General features: G+C 40.7%; 2 protein-coding genes across 4 annotated transcripts in view; both read left to right on the top strand.

Annotated features, from left to right (window-relative positions):
• The window catches only part of LOC311005755 (apoptosis-stimulating of p53 protein 1-like), a 40,891-nt gene extending 36,896 nt beyond the window's left edge, over positions 1-3,995 (top strand). For both annotated transcript variants that reach the window (XM_083998308.1, XM_083998307.1), the window contains 3 exons: positions 36-202; positions 423-622; positions 1,839-3,995. In XM_083998308.1, the coding sequence (XP_083854434.1) occupies positions 36-202; positions 423-622; positions 1,839-1,880 (409 nt within the window). In that variant the 3' untranslated portion in view covers positions 1,881-3,995. The remainder of the gene's footprint in view (positions 1-35; positions 203-422; positions 623-1,838) is intronic.
• A 722-nt stretch (positions 3,996-4,717) lies between these two features.
• Positions 4,718-24,790, top strand: part of LOC311005757 (serine dehydratase-like) — a 231,964-nt gene continuing 211,891 nt past the window's right edge. Inside the window, exons 1-9 of one of the 2 annotated variants that reach the window (XM_083998311.1) lie at positions 4,718-4,860; positions 5,618-5,780; positions 5,919-5,955; positions 6,042-6,181; positions 6,276-6,364; positions 6,453-6,686; positions 6,787-6,917; positions 7,096-7,182; positions 8,190-8,306. In XM_083998311.1, coding sequence (XP_083854437.1) covers positions 5,634-5,780; positions 5,919-5,955; positions 6,042-6,181; positions 6,276-6,364; positions 6,453-6,686; positions 6,787-6,917; positions 7,096-7,182; positions 8,190-8,290 — 966 coding nt within the window. In that variant the 5' untranslated portion in view covers positions 4,718-4,860; positions 5,618-5,633 and the 3' untranslated portion in view covers positions 8,291-8,306. Of the gene's footprint in view, positions 4,861-5,617; positions 5,781-5,918; positions 5,956-6,041; positions 6,182-6,275; positions 6,365-6,452; positions 6,687-6,786; positions 6,918-7,095; positions 7,183-8,189; positions 8,999-24,790 lie in introns of those variants that run through there. The other variant, XM_083998310.1, reaches the window with a different exon arrangement.

The following is a 24,790-nucleotide window of genomic DNA, read 5'->3' as shown; positions in this document are numbered from 1 at the left end:
GTTTAAAGTCGTATTTTTTCTGTTGTCTCTCCCAGGACTCCTCTGCACTGTGCTGCTTCGTGTAACAGCGTCCACCTCTGTAAGATGCTGGTGGAGTCCGGGGCAGCCATTTTTGCCACAACAATTAGCGACGTTGAAACAGCAGCAGACAAATGTGAAGAAATGGAAGAGGGCTACACACAGTGTTCTCAGTTTCTCTATGGTATGTATAGATGGAATCAAAGAAATGTAAACTCAACATTTGCTCAAGCCCACATGGGGCAATAACTTTTAAATCTGGGGGAGAAGGTTCATTTTCCTTTTGGGACTTGTGGAAAACACATTTGAAACCATGTTACAATGTAGATAATCAGAGGACAATTCAATGAATGTTCTCTGAAAGTGACAAAAACCTAATCTTATTCTTATCTTATCTCTCTCAGGTGTACAGGAAAAGTTGGGTGTGATGAACAAAGGCTTGGTGTACGCCCTCTGGAACTACTCGGCCCAGCAGGCTGATGAGCTCTCCTTCAGCGAGGGCGACGCCCTCACTGTTCTTCGTCGACGTGACGAGACTGAGACGGAGTGGTGGTGGGCACGACTGAATGACAGGGAGGGATATGTACCAAGGAACCTGCTGGGGGTGAGAGAACAAACATCCCAACACACACCCCACCTCACTGTAAACGTGTGCAAGCATAGAAAAACGTAGTGTGAAGTGTGAAAAAGCGTTTTAGCTCTTTTTTTTGTTTTGTTTTGTAAAGTTAAAACCTTTCAACGGTCAAGACTACACAAACACACGCACCGTAACATCGTTTATGTTATGTAACGTTTTCCACTGCTCCATTTATTGATTTTTGGCCGGCTTCATTGTCAACAAATGCACATGGCTGAGAGCAGCGTAACCAAACAGCAGAAAAGCGAGCGGACTTGCATAGTTCCTCTTTAAATTCCATGTATTTCTATTATAACAGTACAGACCCAAAACCATGTTGAACAATTCAAAGCTTAATAGACCTTCTGTGCCTAGTTATGGCTACTTAACTATGATTAGCCAATCGCTGTTGGCGGAGCAATTTAACATATGGTCAACTCCCTACAGCTCCAGGTAATGCTGACAAGTGTTAGGTCCCATCAAAACACACAACAAGGCCTTTCAAGCCATTCAATATATAATTCCAGTCTTTTAATGGGCTCCAGAATCTATTTAGTAAGTTAGTTTCACCTTACTTTTACAGAAAGAGAAGCTGACTGGATCTTACTGTAAAACATCAAGTTCTAAGTGTATTTGATGAACAGAAATAAGATGGAGCCAGTAATGAGTGAACAGATTTAGTTTGTGATCTTGATTTGGTATTTTCACATCTGGATGATTATTATTTTAGAACAGTATATTTCCTTAATCCAAAATGCAAAGAAAATGTTTACTGGATAAGTCAATGTTATTCTATTATTGATGTGTCAGTCTTATTTATGATAGGACACGTTTTCTGCTTTTGTGCGTCATGCATGTAGCAGTAAAGCTCTTTCATAAAACTGTCCATCACATTAGCACTTTACAATGCCAACCATGCGGCTGCCACCACACTATTCCCACAACGCCTCAGTGAAACAATCACTGAATCTTGGGTCTGTACATTTACATTCATACATGGTAGGTTTCAATCTGCACTCAACAGGAAGTGCAGTCAATTCCCAGCCCCGTTCATTCAGTGAATTAAGCGGTGTACCAGGAGAAACAGATTTATTCTTACGACCTGCCTTCATGATGTCCAGCCACCTTGAGAACAATGTAAACATGATGTACTGACCCCGCCCTCTGTCCCCCCCACCACCTCTCTCTCCCGCTCTCTCTCCAGCTGTATCCAAGGATCAAACCCAGACAACGCTCACTGGCATAAAGCCCAGATTGGGAGCATGCACACACAGAAGAGGAAGCACGAGGGCAGAAAGAAGGAGCAAAAGATGGAGGTAGCCAGGAGGCTAAGAGAAAGAGACAAAGATGGAGCTTAAAGTTTTGATGAACACTTTAGTTTTGGTTTGTTTTGGATGTAACGCTGGAACCACAGAGCCATGTTACAGTAGAATCATAATATGTTTTCGCTGAGTTGCTGCAGAGTTTAGGGGAAATTGCCTGAATCTTTTTTTTTTTTTAGCAACAGAAGCTTGACAACTTTACTAGAGTTCAGCCGCATGACGGACGCTGAATAGAAAAAAACAAAACACCAAAAACTCCTTATCTTTTGGATGCAGCTTCAAGATCCACTTAAGTTCACTTAGCTGAAAACACGAGACCATGAGCTTGGAATTATAAGGCTTCATCTGACATGATCCAAATAATCTTGATCTTTGAATGTCACTTTATTTTTGTATGCTGTTCATTGAAAAAAAAACAACAACACGCGGTTGAACTTTCATAAAACCAAGCTCATCAACTGCGTAGTGAAAAGACGTCCTTTTTCTCAGAGGCACTGAACAGAGCGTGTTGTCTGAGAATACTTTCACACTAAGCGGTGTGAAGACAAAATGCAGTAAAATAACAGGTTTGATCAGGTGAAAGTATGTGTGAAATGTGAAAATCAGGCAGGTGAAAGGGAAGTGAGAGGGGAGAGCAGGTGAATATGTGTTGAAGGAAGTCGAGTTTTATCAGTACTGTTGATGGATAGGTTATAAGCAATGCTTGTCAGAATAGATGTTTTAAAAAAATGCAGCCATGAGAACAAAGTCCAGCAAACATTTCATGCATGGTAGCTGAGAGCCAGATAAACCCACACACCACCAGATGTTCACAATAGAATATAATGGCATGGTTAAAAAAAAAAAAAAAAAAAAGAAGGTTTGAACTGATATCAGAAGAATATTTTGGTTCTGATTCCACAAACCTGATGTAACAAGCATCTGTGAACCATTACAGATGTCTCAACCTTTTAGTATTTTGCATTTATCTTGACTCACTGCTGGTGCATGCTGTCATATCAACATCTGTTCACCTGCAAAATGGTTGCTGCTGGTAAAACTGGAGAAGAGAAGGAAAACTGAATGTGTATTGGATGTGTTTGTGAAGTGCAGTTGTAAAACCAAAGTATGTAAAAAATAAAATAAAAAAAAAGAAAGAAAGAAAGAAAGAAAGAAAGGAAGGAAGGAAGGAAGGAAGGAAGGAAGGAAGGAAGGAAAAAGAAGAAGAAATGAATGCATAAAGGTGAGGAACGAGGATGTGGATATGAAGAGACAACAACTTTCTTTGTATAAGATTTCCAGACAAAAAATTCTTCATCCTGGTGCAGTGCTGCTACCAGGCTCTGAAACTCACCCTCAGATGAAGCAGTGTTTTCCATCCCCAACAGCTCAGTGTTTAAAGATTTGACATTAATCGGTCCAGTGGTGATTCATCACATAAAAGCTCCAGTGTTTGTTTGGACAACTCTGAACAGTGTCTTAAAATCGAGTCAAAGATTTTAAACTGCAAACCCAGTCTCATCCAGGCACGTTTATAGAAACCAGAGTCCAGAGGGCTGAAAAATGCAAATATATACAGTATACAATATACATACGTTTTATTCCTGGGCTAACTGGCTTGGTGTTCAAATGGAGCTAAATTAGCTCAGAGGTAATGAAGAACCTGAAGTGTGAAAAAACTTGACTTTTTCTCAAGTGTCATCTCTCATTTTATTTTATTTTTTTCGTATTTACATATTTCAGTAGTTGCATTAAATGTATTATTACTCTGACCTATTTTGTTTTATTTAAAGCAAAACATTGTTTTTGTATTATTACTATTAATATTATTGTCATTACTAGGACTGCTCATGTTTCTTTCTGTCAGTTCTAGTGCCACTCACTGCTGCCACCTAGTGTACAGGAAAGTTTTGACACAAAATTAAAATAAAGCGTCATTTCCTTTAATACATGCTGTGTAAAATATGAAGCAATAAACTGAGTGATGTTTGATGTGAGAATGGCACATTGTTCCAAGGAGTGTGTACCATTACTTTGTGTATATGCAACCTATAACTATACAGCCAATGTATAATAATAATAAAGAAATAATCCCTACAGAGAATCAAAGCTATGACTGTGACTTAATTACTCAGGGTTCATGCATGTGGTGACTTTGAAAGAGCAAAAAGGAGTATCCCAGATAAGTATCGTATACAATACACTGTAAAAATAAAAAAATAAAAGAATAATAATAATAATATAGCTATTTATCAAAGAAAAATCTCTCTCCTTCACTCTGTCACTCAATCATTGCACACACACACTCAAGCCTTGGCAATAAACTGTGGACTTTAGAAGGGAATAAGTCCATTCAAGTCTCTGCACTGACGGCAGGCTCCTCGCACAGGTGAGGGCATTTTCATTCAAATTCACAAAAAAGGTGTACAGTTTGTGTAGAAATGTGCATTTCATCCATTATTTGTTGAAATGGACAAATCAACAATTTGTCACGTAACCACATTTCACAACTAATAAGGGGAAAACAGCCACATTCTGCGCTTTTTGTCTCTTTTATTTTGATATTTGAGTGGAAACAGAAACCTCACATTGACAAGTGACAACTTTTGTACTGAAGGCTTTTGTTTTATCACAATTTTATTAACATTAATATTATTGTTAGTAGCCTAGCAGTACTATAGTATCGCCGCTGCAGCCAAAGGTGAATATTATGGGCAGCAGTGGACCACCCACACCCCTCTTTTCCTCCCCTCCACCGGAAGCCGGAAGTAGTGGTGTTTGTTTTCCCGCGGACAGCTAACCTACGACATTGTAGCCTGCAAGATGTAGCATTATAGCATAATAACGGATACTTCATAAATGTGGTGCTGCTTTAAAGCTCCCAGCTCCATCTGACGGCCAGACAAAACATCTTTTTCTCCAAACGTAAGTCACTATTTGTTCGAGTGGTGACGTAGGCTACGGTGCAGTGCGTCATTCCAGTGGTTACGGTGAACTGAAGCTTACGTCACGGCTGTGTGCTCTCTGCATCACGTTACTCTGGGTCTTGTAGTAAATCCTCTGTAGTATTGAGGTTTAACAACACCACACCTTTTATACAGTCTATGCACCACACACATAACTGAAGAAAACATCCATATATCGTTGAACTATCCTCTAACTAACACTAACTCTAACACTTAGAGCGCCTGTTTAAGATTTGGTTGTAGGCTACACATAGTCTTATGTTACTTCAACTGCTTGCCCATGTTCAAATTTAAAATTACAGTGAAACATGGTCTATCTTAATCATTTTAATTAAATTGTAACTTACTAATTTAACGTCAGAAACTTGAATCTTGTGAATGTCAGTGAGCATCAGTTGATTTAAATGTGGCTACTGGTTACATCAGGATCTACAACTGTGTGTCAGATGATGGATTTGAAGTAATCCTCCGGAAAAATATTTCCATTCTGTTACATAATCATGGGCACATCACTCTGTATTACTCAGCCCCCAGCAGCACTTGAAGGCAGCTTTTGCCATGTATTGCGCAACATAGGGTAATGGACCATTTGACACCAATTTCTGACAACTAAAGCTTTTGAACACAATAACCTTTTTGTGTTAAAAAAAAAAATTCCAACCTCTTATGAAATAAACAGTGGCATTAACTTGTCTAACACCTTGCTTGCCATTCAGTGACATTAGCGGCACCATGGCAGAGCATTTCCATGTGAACACACCGCTGCTGGACAGTGTCAGCATGTCCAAACGGGTGGGAACCACCGTCTACCTAAAGATGGAGAATTCACAGCCCTCTGGTTCCTTCAAGATCCGCGGCATTGGACACCTCTGCCAACAGGTAGGAACCCTGACCCTTGTGCTGGGGGGGGGGGGGTCCATCATGTCAGACAACTGTCATGACTGTTTCATGTGTTAATTAGAAGCCAAAATTGACAATTTTTCACAATTTTTCCCATTTTGTTGCTCTGGTCTGCAGCTTGCCGGACAGTCCAAGGGAATTGTCTGCTCTTCAGGTGACTCTGCCGTAATGTAGCATGCCAATTAGCATAGTAATAAGATGAATAGGTGATTTAATGACATGGTATGGCTTTTTTTCTAGGTGGTAATGCAGGTATGGCTGCAGCCTATGCAGCCAGAAAAATGGGCGTACCAGCCACCATCATTGTCCCCTCATCTTCTCCTCAGACGGTCATTCAGAAACTTCAGGATCAGGGCGCTGCAGTCAAGATTATAGGGAAGGTACAGTATAATAATATAATGTTAAGTATGGGCAAGTCGCACAGGTGCCAGTTCAGATTCATGTTTTTCATTTTGAAATATTTTTTTTTCATAGGTTTGGGATGACGCCAACACCGAAGCTCTCAGACTGGCAGAAACTGAAGGACTCACCTACGTCCCTCCATTTGATCACCCACTGCTATGGTAGAAACATTAACCACAATTTCACGGTTTAAAACTAAGCCCTCCATTACATCCTAAACTCTACATGACATCCTGAACTCTACACCAGGGAGGGCCACGCCGGCATGATCTCCGAGGTCGCAGCCTCTCTGGGTCCCAGTGTGAAGCCTGGAGCTGTGGTGTTGTCCGTGGGTGGAGGAGGGCTCCTGTGTGGAGTCATCCAAGGCCTGAAGGATGTGGGCTGGACCGATGTACCCGTTGTCGCTATGGAGACAGTGGGGGCCGACTGTTTTAACGCTGCGGTTAAGGCAGGCAGGGTGGTCACTTTGGATGACATCACCAGGTTAGAAGTTAAAAGAGTTTAAATGTTGTGTGCAGCGGAGGGATTACATACACACAGTTAAACTTCACCCTCCTCTGTGGCTCCGTCTGTCCTCTCACAGTGAGGCGAAATGTCTCGGAGCAAAGACTGTTTGCAAGCGGGCCTTTGAGTACAGCCAGTGCAGCGAGCTGACCGTCATCTCTGAGCTAGTGACCGACCAGCAGGCTCTGCACGCAGTCGAAACCTTCCTCGGTTAGTGTGTGTGTTTTCAAATGTCCCTAATGATTTGTGAACATCTTATTTGAAGGGAAGTTAAATAAACACTGCTATATATCCTCATCACTCCCATAAGCCTTTATGATGAACCTGGCTTTGTGTCAGCTTTGCTTTTGTTTGACTTCCACTCTGTGTCTGTGTGTGTTGGTAATAGATGAGGAGCGTGTGTTGGTGGAGATGGCATGTGGAGCAGCACTCGCAGCCGTCTACAGTGGATTTATACGCAGATTACAGGATGAAGGTAACGACAAGAGTCTTTGTCTTGCTGATCATTCACATACATTGGCATGTAAAAGTCTGGGCACCCCTGGTCAAAATTTAGAAAACAAAGTTAGAAAGTGGAACATGAAATGATCCCTAAAAGGCATAAAGTTACAGATTACATCATTATCATTACCTTTTTAAACAATAAATATTGTATATATTTCTTTTTATTTTCATCTTTTACATTTTCAAAATGACAGAAAAGGAAAAGGGCCTGCAGCAAAGGTTTGGGCACCGTGCATATAGTTAGTACCTAGTAGCCCCCCCCTTTGGAAACTATCACAGCGTGTAAATAGTAAATAGCTTGTCTGATACCTTGGTCAAAGTTATATGAGAGCTCAAGTCTCCTGGGTTTCCCATTCCTTTGCAAGGTGCTGCTTTCCCTTTCTCTCTCTTATATTGTAGGAAACAAATATAATACACTGGTATTGCATAAAATATTGGAAAAATGTTTAACTAACTAACAAAATATTGCTCTACCGTTTGTCACTACAGCTGTGCCTCCCAAAGAGTGTTTCCACTGGCTGTTAACAGTCTTTTTTTTCTCCTGGTTCTTATTTCTATGCAAACACATTTTCAGATGTCAGCCATGTGACTCAAGAACATTTAGCAATAGTTATGTTCTTTGTGGAACAAGTTTGCAGCTTTGATGAACACATGGTATCGGGGAACTCAGGAAACAGTATATTGTATATTACATTAAATTCAAAAAAACTTTATTGTCTATCGCAAGGACAGAAGATTGTCATTAGTTTGGGCTCCAAAATAGTCAGACATACAAACACCAACATAAAAACTCACATTAAAAAATCTCACATAAAAGCTATAAAATTCACATGACACTCACATAAAAACTGAAACAGCAAGTAGATCTTGCCCTAAAAACAGGTATCTATTTTCTTTTTGTTTAAAATGCGCACTGCTGTGGGGATAAAAGACTTCTTGTAAGTCTTTTTTTCTTTTTTTTTCTTTGTTTCTTCTCAGGTCGCCTGCCCACTCTCCTGGGCCCACTGGTGGTGATTGTGTGCGGTGGCAGCAGCGTGGACATGCAGCAGCTGACCAACCTCAAAAACAAACTTTGCTGACATAAGCTGCTGGCAAGTGTGTGTATGTACATAGCTAGCAAAATAGGTATGTCTAACAATAAGAGTTATAATAATGATCAAATTGTGTTTCTAAGTTCCAAAACAAATTAAAATAACACACACTTAATTAATTTTTGCCATTATGAAATACAGGATTTATAGTTGCATGTGAATATGTTGTAACCATGCAATGTGCTTTTAACATGATGATTCAGTTGCAAGGTTTCCCCACTTGGTGGTGTAGTAGTTCACTTTTCGGAAACAACACTGACTGTCAACAGAGTCTGGGTGACATAAGAGAAAGCTTATATTGTTGATATGATTTAATTATTGATTAATTCTAAGTTAGCAGTACTGCAGTATTAACACAATCTGAGACGTAACACAATTCTCTCATACATTACAAATTAATTGAAAGACATTACAAATATTTGTGTCTGACTCCGTCTTTCCTTGATGTTTTTGTAGAAACAATTGTAGCCCTGGGTTATTTTCTCAAGGCAGAAAACAACAGACCTCTACTGTAATACTGGGTTGTTACTGTCATTTTCACCACCTATTTAATGTAGTAGGTCAAATTATGTTATGTGTAGACAGCCATTACTATGGAAACAGCTCCTCACAGCTCAGCCTGCATCTGTGGAGAGAGTTTGAGTTTAACGACCTGTTGATGGGCTCTGCCTTGGTAGCTCTCAGAGTGCAGGCATAAAATAGACCCACTCACTCTTTGCACACTTCACTTTATGATATTTTCCATTTTAAATGGATTTTTTTTTTTTTTACAAAACACCTACACTTGTCAAGCCATTATGTAAAAACATTTTACATTTCTTTAAATTTATTATAATAAAAAAAGCACATTAAATATCCAGTTTACAAAAAAATATATTTAGTCTTTTGTTTAGAAAGAAGTCCCTTGGGTGAGTCTCTACAAGCTCTGGTTGTCTTAATTTGAGAAATGTATGTCAGATTCTTTGAAGCACCATCAGATTGGAGGGGGAGGAGTAGGGTCAGAAGGCTATCTGGGAATCTTCAGGTCTCTCCCTTGGTCTTGTCACTGTACTTTGAGTCATAGTTGTGGTGAAAGTTGAACTGTTGCCCCACTAGTCTCAGGTCATGTAGTCTGGAGCTGATTTTCTTCAAGGACATGTCTGTATCTGCTGTACTCATCCAGCCCTCAGTTCTGACCAGTTCCCTTGTCCCTATTGCCACAAACACACATAAAGGTTAATTCAGGCACTTAGCCACATTCTCCAATATCACACAGGCGATTTTCAAAATTTCCAACCACCGGAGGTGTCGACTTTTTTTTTTTTGACCAAAAATTCAAATTCCTCCTAACTCAGATATATCATCTGGGGGGCCCAGGGGAGTCCAACGCAGAAGGATTGGTGGAAATCGGGCCAGTGGTTTTGGAGAAATGGCGAAAGATTCCTCTAGTGAATGCTATAAATTTCTAACCCCCGGGGTTGTTGAAAAATGGCAATTTGACCCAAAATTCAAATTTCTCCAAACTCAGATATATCATTTGGGCGGCTGAGTGGAGTCCAACGCAGAAGGTTTGGTGGAAATCGGGCCAGTGGTTTTGGAGAAAATTACCAAAAAAACCCCACAGGTCATTTTCAAAACTTCTAACTCCTGGGGCAACATTATCATTATAGTATACTATTTATTAGTCCAATATCATCATGGCTGCGTTATAAATGGTAAATAGACTCGAATGGCGACCTCTCCAGGGTGTACCCCGCCCCTCGCCCCTCGCCCCTCGCCCGAAGTCAGCTGAGATAGGCTCCAGCTGACCCGTGCCCCTAGTGCAGGATAAGCGGTATAGAAAAAAAGAATGAACAAAACATCAAAATGACGAAATAACAGACGGCAAAACTTTGATGCTCACCTGACAATTGTGTTACCATAACATCATACAAAGGAGTTACAAACAAATATTCACAGTCACACACACACACAGTTTTTATATGCTTTTTTTTCCAAGGTCTGCTATAATTCATCATGCAATGTGACTTTGTAAAATGTGCTTGATAAGTACACTGATACCTTGTTCGGATATACCGTAGATAGATCAGATTCAAACACAAAACCTTTTGTCAGGTGATCCTGCATAGAAGTGTTTGCCTTGAGGAGTCATAACAGAGTTGGGATTCAAGACCAGCTCTAACTGTATAGAGGTATACAGTGAATGTAGGAATGATTAAACAGCCTAAAATCTATATGGTCTATTAATCATAGGTATATTCTTCCACCATTAGTTGCACCGCCCTGTGTTTAATATGGCCTTCATTTGACATTTGCAAAATGCTTGTTGCTATAATGATGCTCACTCACCTGGAGTGGATACATTTAATGAAGACAATACAGTCCGTATACACCTCTAATTCGTTTGGAGCGTGTGGTGAAAAACACAAGCCTGTGTATTTTCGACCTGCTCCTCTGAATAACAAATTTTCCCAGCAGCACCATAACAGCATGTGTGTGTGTGAGTGATTCCCAGAAGCACAGGCAGCGTTCACACCACAAGGTCACACATGCATCGGACATGACTGTGTTGTAAATGCTCTCATGTCGTACTGTGACACAACAGCCTCTCACTCCATTCAGGAGAAAATGTCAAAATATGACATAAATATAAATATATATGTAACAGATTCTCCATCAGCTGATATTGATAGGAGTTTAGTGTTTACATCATGAGTGATTATCCGATCTGCTCTTAAATGACTGTCATCTGTATCTTGAATCTACCTGCTGCCACCTCTGGTGCATGTGATTTGGGCAGCCCGTAGACACAGAAGCTAATGGAGGTGCCAGCCATTTCTATGACAACAGGAAGGAGCTTTGATGAGCCCAGCAGAGGGCATTTTAGCAGAGCTGCAGCTATAAATAGGATCAAGTAAACAAGAATGAATGGAGAAGAGATAGAGACATAACAGTGTGTTTGTGTTTGGGATTGCATGTCTATATGTTAGTTTACAGGCATGTTTTCAGAATACAATACCAGCTACTATCACCGGCTTTTTCTCGTATTTTAATGATTGATTTTATTTTTTTGTTTAAAATTTGTTACACAACAGAAATACAGCTTATATTTAATTTTCATCAAGAAAGTTATCACGAAGGTGTCAGATGCATTTTAATCAGTGGGTCCAGAGATTACCTCCCGGTAGAAAATGGGTAATAATTAAAGCTTCTCATTCACAAAATTGTATTTATTCTAGAAGACCCTTTTCTAATTTTCATGTCCTTCTTGTTAAACACAATTTACAGCTTTGAGGCCACTTAAAATGATTGATATTAAGTAGTCAGAAAACAACTTGGAACTGCTCAAAGCTAATGGAAACACAATAGTGGTGACAAGCTGATATTTGTTCATATTAAGGGGTTAGGAGGAAAAAAACAACCCACTGAGACTGAAATGTGTCTCAATACCTGTGTTTTTCCAATCTTTAGATCTACCCATTATAATGAAATTACACTCTTGGATGATTGGATGGTTGGATGATGCACCTGTTCTGTTGAGCAGCAAAAGACGCCTGAGTTAACATAAAACTTGAGAAACAGTCTATCATCAGCAGAGGTGTTTTTTACAGTGAGTTTTACAGGTTTAAACTTTTTTGCTCTTATCACTCTCCCAGTTTGCAGCACATCATGTAAGTGCACAAATCAAACATCTTCGTGTTGCAGGAGATTGTGGAGGATAGCCTACAGCCAAAGCATAATGATTTCCTCTGCCCCCGATCAGCATTGTTCAGCTTTGGTCAGCCATTGCAACTTTTTATTAGAGCATTTTCATGTTAGGTAATGCAATCTAAACCTCATGTCGGATTATATTACAATGTTTGTTTGTTTTTTCTTCAGATGTGCGCCTATATCTTTCAGCATCTTTCATATTTGTCTTTCAGTGCATCACAAAGCACACAATCCCACTTTAAAATGCACAACAGTTACTATCTCACACAGCTCTCTTGGACTGAAAACAGGGTTTCTAAAATTAGAGGGGGAACAGAATGAGGGTGCAGAGGTAGCGTGTTACAAATGCTTCGAACGGGTAACATTTGCTCATGTTTTTGACAGGGAACCACAAGGTAGAGCACAGCAGCTGCTGTATGTATCCATGGCAACCCAATGACGGCATTGGGGTATAAATTGAATCTCAAAATGAAACTTAATGGGTTTTTATATTTCTACTGCAATAATAGATTTATTAGCATCCATAGGCCTACAACAGCTGTGTGTTTTCAAAGAATTGGCACTGAAATGATTATGACAATGGACTGTATGTTGATGTTATCAGTTAAGAGATGAACATACAGTAAGAAGCAACAGCGTTTTTTTTTTGTTTTTTATTATTAACAGAGACTGCAATAGCAGAATAAGCCTAATTACGTTGATAGAGATGAATGAGGTTAAATGAAGCATCAGGAGTGACAGCAGCAACACAGAGCGATTTAAATCAGACTAGAATAAATACACAGTACTGAGGCAATAATTAAAAGATAAGATGCATGTTTTAAGTTGCGTTTTTTGTTGCGACAACTCATTAATATTAAAAGACGGTTCAGGCAGGGCAAAGGTAGAAACTCTGCCGCAGCAGCTACATCAAGCTTGTTTCCCTTATGGGATTCAATGTAAAATTAAAATCAAATATTTAAATAGGCTACTTATCCAACTTTATGATATATTCTCCACAGCTGCTGTGGAAAACATCCAAATGAGCACTGATCACACATTCTCCATCATTAGTAAAGATGCCTGCTGCTAGCTGCTTAGCCTATAAATATTTAATTTTCAGATCTGTATAATAGCCAACCTGACCTTTAAGATTCACAATGCATTAAAGTAAAATACCACGAGACACTTTAACATTCAGATTCTATCATTTTGTGGTGTCTAATATCATGTTTAATACATTATGATGATGTTTTCCAGCAAAGGCTGCTGTTACAGGCCAACTGTTGACACCTAGTTCCTGAACATCGTGCCTGTTGTATTCTGCTGTAGGCTATTTAGGCTACAATCAGTGTTGAAATGTATATCTGCCATTTCTGTGATGGATTTCTGCCTGTCTGTCTGTTAGCGAGGCAAGTGTAGGCAGAGGCTCTTATTCTTTGGTTGTGCGGGGTTGACACAAACGCTCGCTGTTGATTGTCAGAGCAGCAGTCGGTTTCCCATCAGAGCCCTGCTGGTTTCTTTTTCCAGCCATCAGCAATCAGAGCATGATTAACAGCCAAGGCAGTGGGTGAACCAGCAGCACTGACTCATTTGAAGAGGGACTTAGAGAGCTGAACATTTTGGTCACCTGGAGGAAAACAGGAAGCGATAACCTTTTGTTTTGGATGAAATTACCTTAAGTTTGTTATTTCATTTTTTCTCACTTTCAAAACTCACAAAGGCTACAAAGACAAAATACTAACCATTGTGATATTGTAGTTTATGGTGTGGGCTAAATTAACTGTTTAGCCTACATGGAGGCTATCCAACACAGCTTAGCACAATTTAACACTTAATTTTTGTGTTGACAAAGTGGAAACTTTAATAGGGTCAGCATGTAGGCTAATTTACATAAAATAATTGAGTTTTGACAGCATTTTATTCTAATGTTTTTGCTATTTTCATTTGACTTAGGGTTAGCTAAAAAAATAAGCAAGTGAATAAAATCTAAAAATAGCTACCATCATACTGTTTTTACACCAATTATAAGTTTGATAATGTAGCTTAGCTGCATTAATTGAACTTTTTGGGTTGCTAAGATGTAGGCTACTTGACCTATTACGTTGATATTGTAGCTTTCATGACCTATTAGCTTTTGTGTTGCTCAGTTATTAAGTCATATGGGAGCATCACTCAGAATACGTAGTACATTTTGTGATAGGCTACTAAAAGCTAACCCTAAGGCCTATTAAAAGTTTGTTGTTTTGTGTTCATTTGTATGTAACACGTTTTATTGAGCTATGAAAGTGTTGTGTTTAGTTCAACCTGATGTAACATGTTTCCTCTGGGCTGTAAATTATTTATTAACAGCGTAAAGCTACATAACTTAATATTTCAGACAGTCCGCTTTCTCCGCGCCGTCTCTCTCTCACGGACGGACCGTACCACCCCGCGCCTCCCCCCTCCCTCACCCTTGCAGTGGGCCGCTCCCCCTTCTTCACCGCCCGCATTGGTTGAAGCCAAAACAGAACATCATGGCGATTGATGGTAAGTAGGCCAATAACGTCTCTCCCGTGCTTGTAATTAACTTGTGCTGGAAATAATACATGTCAGCGGTGGATTCTCAGCGAGAGAAAGTGAACGTTGTTTCAGGAGGAAGGCGCTGTCTCTGTCTGGTATAAGCGAAAGTTGTTAGTTTTTTTCTCCCCCCATGTCTTTAAAGCGGTGGTTTTCCTTGGCTGTGTGAGAGTAGAGAGCAGCGTCTGCTGTGTGTTTGTAACAGTGGTGCTGAACGGACAGCTCCGCTATTTACACTGAATGTCATTTATTTAAACCGAGAGAGGCTGGGGACCGTGTGTTTGCTGTGCTCGTTGTGTTGTGTCCATGTGTCGGCTGTAGCCTCGCTACACGTTGGTACTTTACAACTTAGATTAAAAAGAGTAAAGCCCCAGACAGAGCGGGCTTCAGTCAGTGGGTGCAGAGTGTCTTTACGGTGCCAAGTTTTCACAGCAGTTTTCTCTTCGTCTTTCTTATTTTCCTCAAGGCTGCACTGTGTCCGGAGGTGGACACTCACTCCTCACCTTTTTCTGCTTATGTAACTTAACAGGTTGTATTGTAAGCAGCTTTGGTGCTCAGTTGATCAGTTTGGACATCATAATGCTTGCAGCAGTGGACTACGTTGCCTCAAATGTCACTGGAAAGAGGACATTATAGCTTAATGATAAATGACCTGTTTTAATAATACAGAGTGGTGGCCTTTTCCCTTTTCAGTCAGACTGAAAAGCCCTGCGCCAGAGAAATAACACCCACTTATAGGGAATATTATGGCAGTAGTGGATTTAAATGAAGGGTGAAATATCACACACACATGTCCAGCCACATGGTTTCAAATGTTCTCTGAACACAGATGCCACCATACCATATCATCTGTTTCTTCAGGGAGAATTCTTCTTAATATCAATATTTAACATGGGTTTATGTATTGAAACCAAACTGTAGAACACGCAGATTGATTATTACCATAAGAAATCAACGGTACAATATACAGTTATTTTATTTCACTGTTATTCAGACATTATTATTTTTATATGTTTAGGACTATTCTCCAAAATGAATCACCATCACTACCACAGTTGTTCTGTTGTGTTGTGCAATCACATTATGTTACATTGAAGGTTTTCATTTTTTCTTAAGTGTGGGATTAATGTAGCCTGTGACAGGTTTTATAATTTATTTATAAGTGGGCGGTAAAGAGGTGACAAGAAGTGAGTGAAGAGAGAGGAGGATTGAGAATAACATAAAGTACACTTAAGTTATCCAGCTGGGAACACTATAGTTCGTGTCGTAACCACCACAGGCCAGTAGGACGCATCAATCCTGCGAAAGTTTAAAGTCTCCACTCGTCTTTGGAGAAAGGAGGAAAAACATGTAGGCCAGGAAGAAGAGAGGACGAGAGGGCTCGCCTCTAGAGACCAGCACAGTGACGTGAACTCTCCTGTTCTGTCTGTAAACTTGGCAAATAGATCATCCAAGCACCCGGGGGGGCTCTGGGCTTTACTAATCACATCACACAACGCAGGATTGAAAAATATGCTTCATATCATCAAATGTATGAAGGAAGACCTGGACAAGTGAGCTCCAGTCCCACCTGTAGATCATGTCCATGTCTGTAGTGTGAAGAGGGATGGATTTGTCCTGTTTAGTCTGACAGTTCTCAAGTGATCCAGGTTGGACGGTTAACCATTGGATGGACTTTTCTTGAAACAAAATGAACCTAACCCCCACCAACCTAAAAAAAAAAAAAAAAAACAGGTTTCAGTTTTTATAATCAAAAATCAAAAAGAGATGACTTTTTTACGCCCGAGTTTGTTCATCTTTCCCCTGTCTCCTCCTCTAGTTTTTCACACAGCCACACCTCGACTGAGTTCGATGCCCATCCCACCCCGCCCACTGACCTCAACTTCCCGCTACATTAGTCAGCAAAGTGCCATTTCCTGAAAGGCCATGATTATAGCAGCCCCCTGCCAGCGATATTTCACTGCAGCTAGTTGGCTCAGCTGTGATTTATACAGCAGCTGTGTGATGTGCAGACACCTGCAGCATCCAGAGGCCGGGCTGTCAACACCAGTGGGAGGCTGGTGTTTCTGTCTGTACTTGTGAGGTTAGGTTGGATGAGCATCAGGAGGTGTCACAAAAATCAGGAACAAGTTCTGCCTGACATTTATGACAAGAGTTAATTAAGCTGTTGGGATGTTTTAGTGGCTGCGTGAATTTAGAAGGTGCTGTTAGAGTCCTGGACTCATTTGGTGGCTCATTTAAAGTTCACACACACATGAAAGAACAGCACAACTCCATCTGTGCAATCTTGAACTGATTTAAATGCTTTCTCATTTCTAATAATTACATTTGCTTTCAAAAGTAAAATGTAAACAAACAGTGAATAAATTGCTATCACAAGTTAGTAGAGCTGAGGTTGAAAAGTTCAAATAGTGGCCTATTTGTCAGACTAACAGTCCAAACTGAAAAAAAGAGCAAGAGCTCAAAATATTTCACATTTCTGCTTGAAAAATGACAGAAACTGATAATTGATTATCAAAATAGTTAATTGTTTCAGCTCCAGATGAGAGATAAGAGTTTTAAATACAGTGTGTCAAAAAGGGGCAAGGGGTGTAACAACTATTAGGTTCAAACAAAAAGAAAGTAATTTGGGGCTTTTTCTTTCATTACCCAAAGCAAAGCAGCAGGTATGTAGAGACTTTGTGAATAGATTCACTGACACTCAGTTCTGTAAGTCAGTTTTTTTTATTTTGTTTTCATGTAAGTTAATTTTTCCTGTGACTCAGAATGTGCTTCATCTAATTATCTGTACACTGCCATTACCACAGTCTGCTGCTTTCAATACCAAATGTATCAAAGCTCCTTAAGCTTGTTAATTGGATACCCAGCAGGCAGTCTGTGAAGAGATCCCTAACTAAGCCTCTGCCAACATTTTCTTAATCAACTAACGGCAATAGAAATAAGGGTGAAGACTAATCAAACTTTTAGAGGTGGTGCAAAAACACAACAACGCAATTTTGATGTAGTTGTATAAATATTAGGCTATATTCAGCTCTTCAGGCTTCACTGCTCAGCCGTCAGCTCCTGTCACAAGCTGGAGACAGATTGACTTCACATTTCCTGGTTGTGCCCCGTTTTCTGGCCTGCAGACCAAAAAGCACCCCGCTCAATATGTGTGGTGTACATGAGGCCTTGTCGAGTCCTCCTGATCCAGAGTCAGCACTAGGCCCGGGGGATGTTGAGCTTTGGAAATAATATGTGTTAAAATTACAGCAACAGGGAAGCTCTGCACGCTGTTGACAGTACCTTCCAAATCTCATTGAAATTTGTGCCAGGTCATTTATTTTCTTGTGCCTTTTTCAACCACTTTCGTGAAATCCAATTTAGAAAAAAAAAAAACAGCCTGATGGGTAAATCACAGATGCCACTATCTGATAGAAAAACAAACAGTACATGGATTTCTCAAAATGTGAAGACCATGTTTTCCATGAACCCTTGTCCTCCCCTCCTTCGCCCTGCCTCTGGTTGTTTTTGAGAGCAAGAAACAGGATATGAGGTGGTAATGGCCGATATGTCTTCCAACCATTTGTGCTAATGCAAGCTGTGAGAGAGTTTAGCTGGAATAGAGCAAATGGATTGCTTTCAAAATAAAACTGTTTGCTGTTTGTCACGTCCATTTCCAACAAGCTTGCTTACGTGGATTACTTCTAACCAGAGCAAGCAAAGTGGCTGCCAGTCTTTGCAGTGAAGGTCTTGATTATTTATGATGCTCATGATTAAGGCCACTCTAGCAGCAATGTTTGAAATTGGCTTCAGCATGTGGTGGGGCACTAATAACCGTCATCTGGCTCTGCAGTTTGTCATTTAAAACCTGCAACAATTAGTGTAGTGGTATTATGAGTAATGGATCAGTGGCTGCGTATCCACATATTTGTTTTGTGCCAAATTTGCCTCTACAAGTGTCTTTCAGCGTCTTTGTGAGTTTACTTTTTCACCCTTTCATCACTCGTTTCCAGCAGCACACAGATGTTTTGAGATTACCTGTATGCCACCAAACTACCCGCTGAGCCTTAAATGAGCAAAGAACAGGATTCATGACTTGTGGACATGCCGTCCTGTTGAATTGTGGACACCGACCTCATTCTTTCACAATGTTTTTTGACATCTCTTCATCTGTTTTCTTAAAGTTCCTCGGTGGACATCTTATTACCCGATTTTGGCTCAGGACCTCCGAGGTTTGATCTGTGGAGAGACTGATGAGCATGTAGTTCTTACAGCATGTGGCTTCACTCTGGATACAGTAATACAAACACACGCTGTGCTATTAACCCATGGCCAAAGATGGATTGCACACCCAAAGCACTGACTCATCATCCATAATGTTTTTGCTGTGTATTAGATTTCTTCTGTCTCAGGGCTTTGCTGTCTTGTTGAGAGGAGGCAAGAGATTTGTCACTTGGAGGATTTTGCTGGAGTTTACTTATTGATCAAGTCTCCAGTTGACACATGGCCAGGGAGGCTGGGAGATGAAATGAAAGAGACAGAGGGCCAGTCCTAACTCAGATCATCTCATGCTTTAGTTTATTAATCCAATATTTATTGTGATGATAATGTTTATCACAGTGGAAAGCCACAGTGATTTAGAAATGACAGATGTCTCGATGATTGTCTGATTCTGTGTTTATAAAATGAATATTCAGACTCTAAAATGGGCATGTGGCTTTGTCGGTTCTAAAAATAAAGTATCAACTGCACTACTTTGAAAGTGTGCTTCCATTGCCCTGGGCTATGGATAGCTCTGGCAATATGGAGCAGTGGTTATCCATGACTTCACTTCACACACTTCTCTGGTTCCTCAGAAGGAAACCCAAGTGTGTTTTACAGATGTAGTTTGCTGCTTTATGAACTTACAACCAAACAGTCAGGTAAGATGGCTAATCTCTGACATGCTGTATCCTCCACCAGCTAATTGGTTTAGCTGGAGCTTATTCTGAAGTCGCTCTCCTCTTGGCTTTCTTTATGAAAACACAAACATGTTTCATGAGCAACCTGATGCAGCACAAACCCTCCCTCTGCCTGTTTCAATAATGAGGCTGAGTGATTTCCATGCAAAGGGCTGCTGACAAGAAGTCTGTCTCGTAAATCAATTACTGCTGTTGCTGAGAGGATATGAAGTCTAACCCAATAAATAGAACAACACAAACTGATTATGTGTCTTTATATTACTGATGAGGATTAGGATCACTGATTTTTTGGCTGAAGTTCACCAAGTCCACTCAAGTCACAATAATTACTTCCTGCATTCATTTATTAATGTTAAAGCTTATCAATAGTTTATATTAAAGGGATAGTTAGGGTCTTTTGACATGAATCTATATGGCATCCCCATCAGCAGTTAGGCTACGTGCTGTGACGGTGGCTTTCCCCGGACTGCGTCCCGTGAGCGGAGTTCCGGCCTGGTTTCGGTGCGGACGAATGTAGTCCGGCTAGTTGGCTGGGGTCACGAAAATAAAGCGTTTTGCTTCTCAAAACAATATGCGTTCAAAAGAGTGATGCATTTGCATCACAAAACCGTTGTCCACGAAAAAGTCAGACCTCGCAATCGCTTGGCGCTATTTTCTCTCCCTGTGCGCATTTCCATCAGCTGTTTCACAGAGTTTACTGCTCAGATAGTTCACGTAAACATATCTGACTATGACACAAGTGATGAAGCCATCCCTTAGTTTTAGCACAGAGCAAAAGGGAGACCTTTATGAACCTGAATAGGCTATGTGATGCTGAACTTCAACAGATGGAGTTAGAGTGCAGATTTTTGCCTATTTTTGAGTGAGAAGTTAAGTTGTTACTTTGAGGGAGAAGTGGAATTGTCCCATTGGTTGGGTTTAGGCAATGAAGAAAGTAGTTGGTTAAGTTTAGTTTAGTAAAAAGACCAGGTAGAGGCTAGACAGGCTAGATATATATAGAGTCCAGATAATTAGAGAGAGTTCATTGACCGGCAACAGCGGGGAACATACAGTAGGTACGCTCCCGAATATAACATGTTAAAGGGACAACGAGGAGTTTTGGAAAGCAAAATGTTTTCATACTACATTTACCATGAGCCTCCGTGCGCACGGTGAAATTCTTGGACCGGCGCAAGACAGACGTCTTGCCAAGAATGTTTTCATTCATCAACAATGAAAGTCGGAGGTTCGAAGACGATCAGATACCATCGTAGTTCCGACCACAAACGGCGATTCGGCGGCGTTATTCCCATGACCCACCGGGCAGCGTCGGCGAAACCGAAAGTAAGGACACACTGGTCGGCTGGCCCAGCGTTTCCGCCACTAATTAAAATAAAGAAAATAACGATAGAGACAAAACGATATATTTATCGAAAATGGAGCCATTAACAAGTGTGGGTAGCGTAGATTCATCCACATTAACGTGAGACTTTCTGTCTCCTCCTGTGTCCAGTCTTTGTACTGGGCTAAACTCACCAGCTGTGGTTGTGGTAGTATCATCTTTAGAGTATCGATCCTCTTATCTAACACAGCAAGAATAGGCACAGGTGAATTTCCCAACTTCTAAATCCCTGCTCATGTAGCACAAGTTAGAAACCTAATGGGGTCAACACCACAAGTTTGTTTCCCTGTCACAGCACATTCACACTGACCTCAAACAACCAAATATCTCTGTCAGGTCAATTTCCTCAACTCAACTTTCTGTGTCACAGCCTGAGTCCATCCCTCCGTCCTGAGCCCAGACGTCTTGGCCTCAGCAGCCTGATTAGATGGGGCAGGTAGAGGAGATTCCGTAAGGAAACTGGGACAAACCCTAAAAATGTTGCTTGCTTGGCCCCAGACGTCTGGATGTGGAGAGACAGTGAGGGCACAGACTTCACCTTGATTTAGTTTGCAGGAGTGAGACCCGCCTTCTGGTGAAGCAGAGGGTTGGAAACAAGAACTGCAACTGCACATATTGATCACCAGCTTAGGCTTCAAATTGATTTCTGTCAGACTCGTGTGTCCGTTCCCATGTACCTGCATGGTTTTAAGAGCCTGTACTGCATTTTCACTGTGTTTCTGGAAAAGAATCGCAGGTAGACAGGAAGAGCACTTTAACACTAGCTTACGAGTGTTGTCAGGAACTGAAAAGACAACTTGATATAAGGAAGCCCTGCCTGTCCAATTATTTCATCACAGTGAGTCAGGAATTTATTTGTGGTCTTGTTGGGCAGTAATATGAGGCAGAGGCAGATTTCTTCAGGCTTGATATTTGCTTCAGAAGCTTTTGCAGCTCATTTGTCAGCAAGACCAATTTATTTGACATCAGGATGTTGGCTTGTTTGAAGACTAATTGTGCTACAACTTCATAAAGTCATGAACAATTAGGCTGCAACTAAAATCAGATCACATCTGCAGATTTGCTGCTCGATTAATCAGTTTGTTGCAGATTAATGTAATGATGTAGAAAATGTTGAGTGAAGGCATATATATTATATTACAGTGATAAATCTTTCCTTGTGCATCAACTTTGACAAGAAAATTTGAAAATGACTCCATGGGATGAACTCATTTTCATTAGATATTGATTTGTGATTTAGTCTCTTTTATTGGACAACACTGTGTACTTCAATGTTTGGAGGAAGTCCATGCAAAGATCAAGCGTATTTTGGAGAAACTTACTGCCCACAAGAATCTATTAATGAGTATAATTTGGCAGTGTGTTCACATTAGTTTTTCCCTTGTGTTCATGACAAGTGTGTCAGCTCACAAGTATTTTCTCATTAATGCATTAATTTGATTATTTTATTGTCTAATGATATGTTTTGATATATTTAGGTCATTTAGACCATGGCATTAGGGAATGAAAATAATGCTTGCTTTGAATTTGATTTTGTGGCCGATCCCATGACACTCTTTCTGTATCCCACAGCAACACTAGAGTACAGTGGCAGGACATGGAAAGGAAATTTAAGCATTGGCTCGAGGAATTTCTATTTGTGAAATGTTTAAAAGATTGTAGTTTTTTGGAGCGTGTAGTTTAAGATGAGCTTCCGGCGATGAACGTTATTCAAGAGCACATGCGAGAAAATGTTATTTTTGACAAGTGCAGTGTGTGGTGAGTGAAAGAGGAGTGAAGGAGCTTCCTCCCACACGCAGCTGCTGTATCGATCTGCTGGACAACAGCAACAACTTGCCTCTCAGCTCCTGGTTTGGCAAGAACGATTTTCCGACGGCGTTGTCATGTAGTGGAAGCACAACTTCCTGCGGTGGCTGTGTTTACATTAGATACACAGACAGGTGCTGCTTCAGGCCTGACTGAGGTTTGTGTTTACATCATCCTTTGATATCTTCTTCCTCTGAGCCTGTGTGAACCAAATGCGAACACTTGCTGTGGCTCTTTTGGCAAATGATGGCAGAGTTGTTTTATCTGATGATCATTGTTTTCAGATTTCTTTAAATATGTTAAAATATATCGAAACTGAACACAAGTTTTTGTCTATTCACAAAAATATCCCGTTCATTGTTGAGTGCAAAGAAAAGCAAATCCTCTTGTTTTAGACTGACTGAATCCTTTACATACGTCAATATGCCAATGTAGAGGCACGAGGCAAAAGGCATGTGCCTATAAGACCGTGACCTTCACACCGCAGTTACACCATTTGTTTCATTGCTGTTGGCCTTTTACAGCTTCAGTTCAGAAATGAACAAATCTTACAAGTGTCATGGTTGAAGGCAGCCAGAGCTATTTGAAAGCTCAACCTGTAGACAGATCCCAGAGGCTGCGGCAGAGCTCAGAGACTGAGAGGCCTTCACAAGTGTGAGTAATAGCCCTGAATTACAGTCGGTCTGGGAGCCTGTCTGATGAAGCAAAGCCACCGTGAGCTCTGTGTTAAGGCCCTCTGTATGAAGTGTGTAGCTCGCAGTGGGCTGGTGGACACTATCACCCCTGCAGCTGCCAGACAGTGGTTCCAGGCCACAGAGCTGACACGCTGTTTGATAAAATGCAGAGTGACAGAGGACCTCAGTGAGGACACGCTGGTAGAGATGTGCCCCCCCCTCCACCGAAAACTGTTGATGCTGGTGGTTTCTAAAGCCAAACTCATTCTTACCTGAGACTGTTTACTATGGATTTCGTGGTCAGTCAGGCAGTCAGTCAGTCAGTCCACCACTTTGGTGCACACGTATGTGAAATCCTCACTAGTGAAGTCATATCCAGAACTAGACTGGTTTTACATCTTCTACAGATATTTCTGTTCTCTAGACCAATGGTTCCCAACCTTTGGCCAAAGGGACAGATGGTGAATTGACAAAGAATAAAAAAAAATCTGCTTGGCCGTCCTTCACTTCAGTCCTGAATTTTTGATTGTTAACATTGAGGGGGGGGGGGAGCATTGCATTATATGGCATCCTTACCATTGTTGGGTCAGACATATTTTAGATTTTCAAATGGAACATAAGTTGACATTGTTTGGTAACCATTGACTTTAACTGTCACTGACTTTTCCATTAGCGCCACCATGGAGTTCACAGTCATGGTATTGAGACACTAGTGTTTTGTCAGTACAGATATTCTGCTTTCTTGCATTGAAAGGCAAGTTCCTGGAAGCGCAGGTTCAAACCCCACTCTCATGCTGTTTTGGGACATAATGAGTTCTATAACGGACTTCATGCTAAATAAATTGACCTTTACAATAAATGCAGCTGAAGCTTTTTCCTCCTTCAGCTGAGAGGACATAGCCTAGCACTTACCTCTGCTGGTAGAGTGGCCACTCACAGAAAGCCCAATTCAGACCTTAAATGTCTCACTTCAAAGGTTTTACTTTGAGAATGTTCTTGCAAGAAGCACACTTGAGGAGTTTGGGAAAGCAAAGTGTTTTCACACTACTTTCCGTGCACACGGTGAAATTCTTGGACCGGCGCAAGACGGATGAAAGCGAAAACAATTACCCAGAATGTTTTCAAATCAAGAATGAAAGTCGGAGGTTGGAAGACGATCAGATACCGTCGTAGTTCTGACCATAAACAGCGATTCGGTGGCGTTATTCCCATGACCCACCAGGCAGCGTCTGCGAAACCGAAAGTAGTAAATGCTGGGCGAGCCGACCACTAATAATAATAACAAAATAACTATAAAGACAATATAACGATATATTTATCGAAAATGGAGCCATTAACAAGTGTGGGTAAAGTAGATTCATCCACATTAATATGAGACTTTTTATAACCAAATACAAACTCCTCGTTGTCCCTTTAAAGACTCTAAATACCAAACCCAGATTTATTCCTCCACCTC

The sequence above is a fragment of the Trachurus trachurus genome, assembly GCF_905171665.1.
Source record: "Trachurus trachurus genome assembly, chromosome: 22".
NCBI lineage: Eukaryota > Metazoa > Chordata > Actinopteri > Carangiformes > Carangidae > Trachurus > Trachurus trachurus.
The sequence above is the reverse complement of the archived record's forward strand: the minus strand, read 5'-3'. Positions and strand labels throughout refer to the sequence as shown.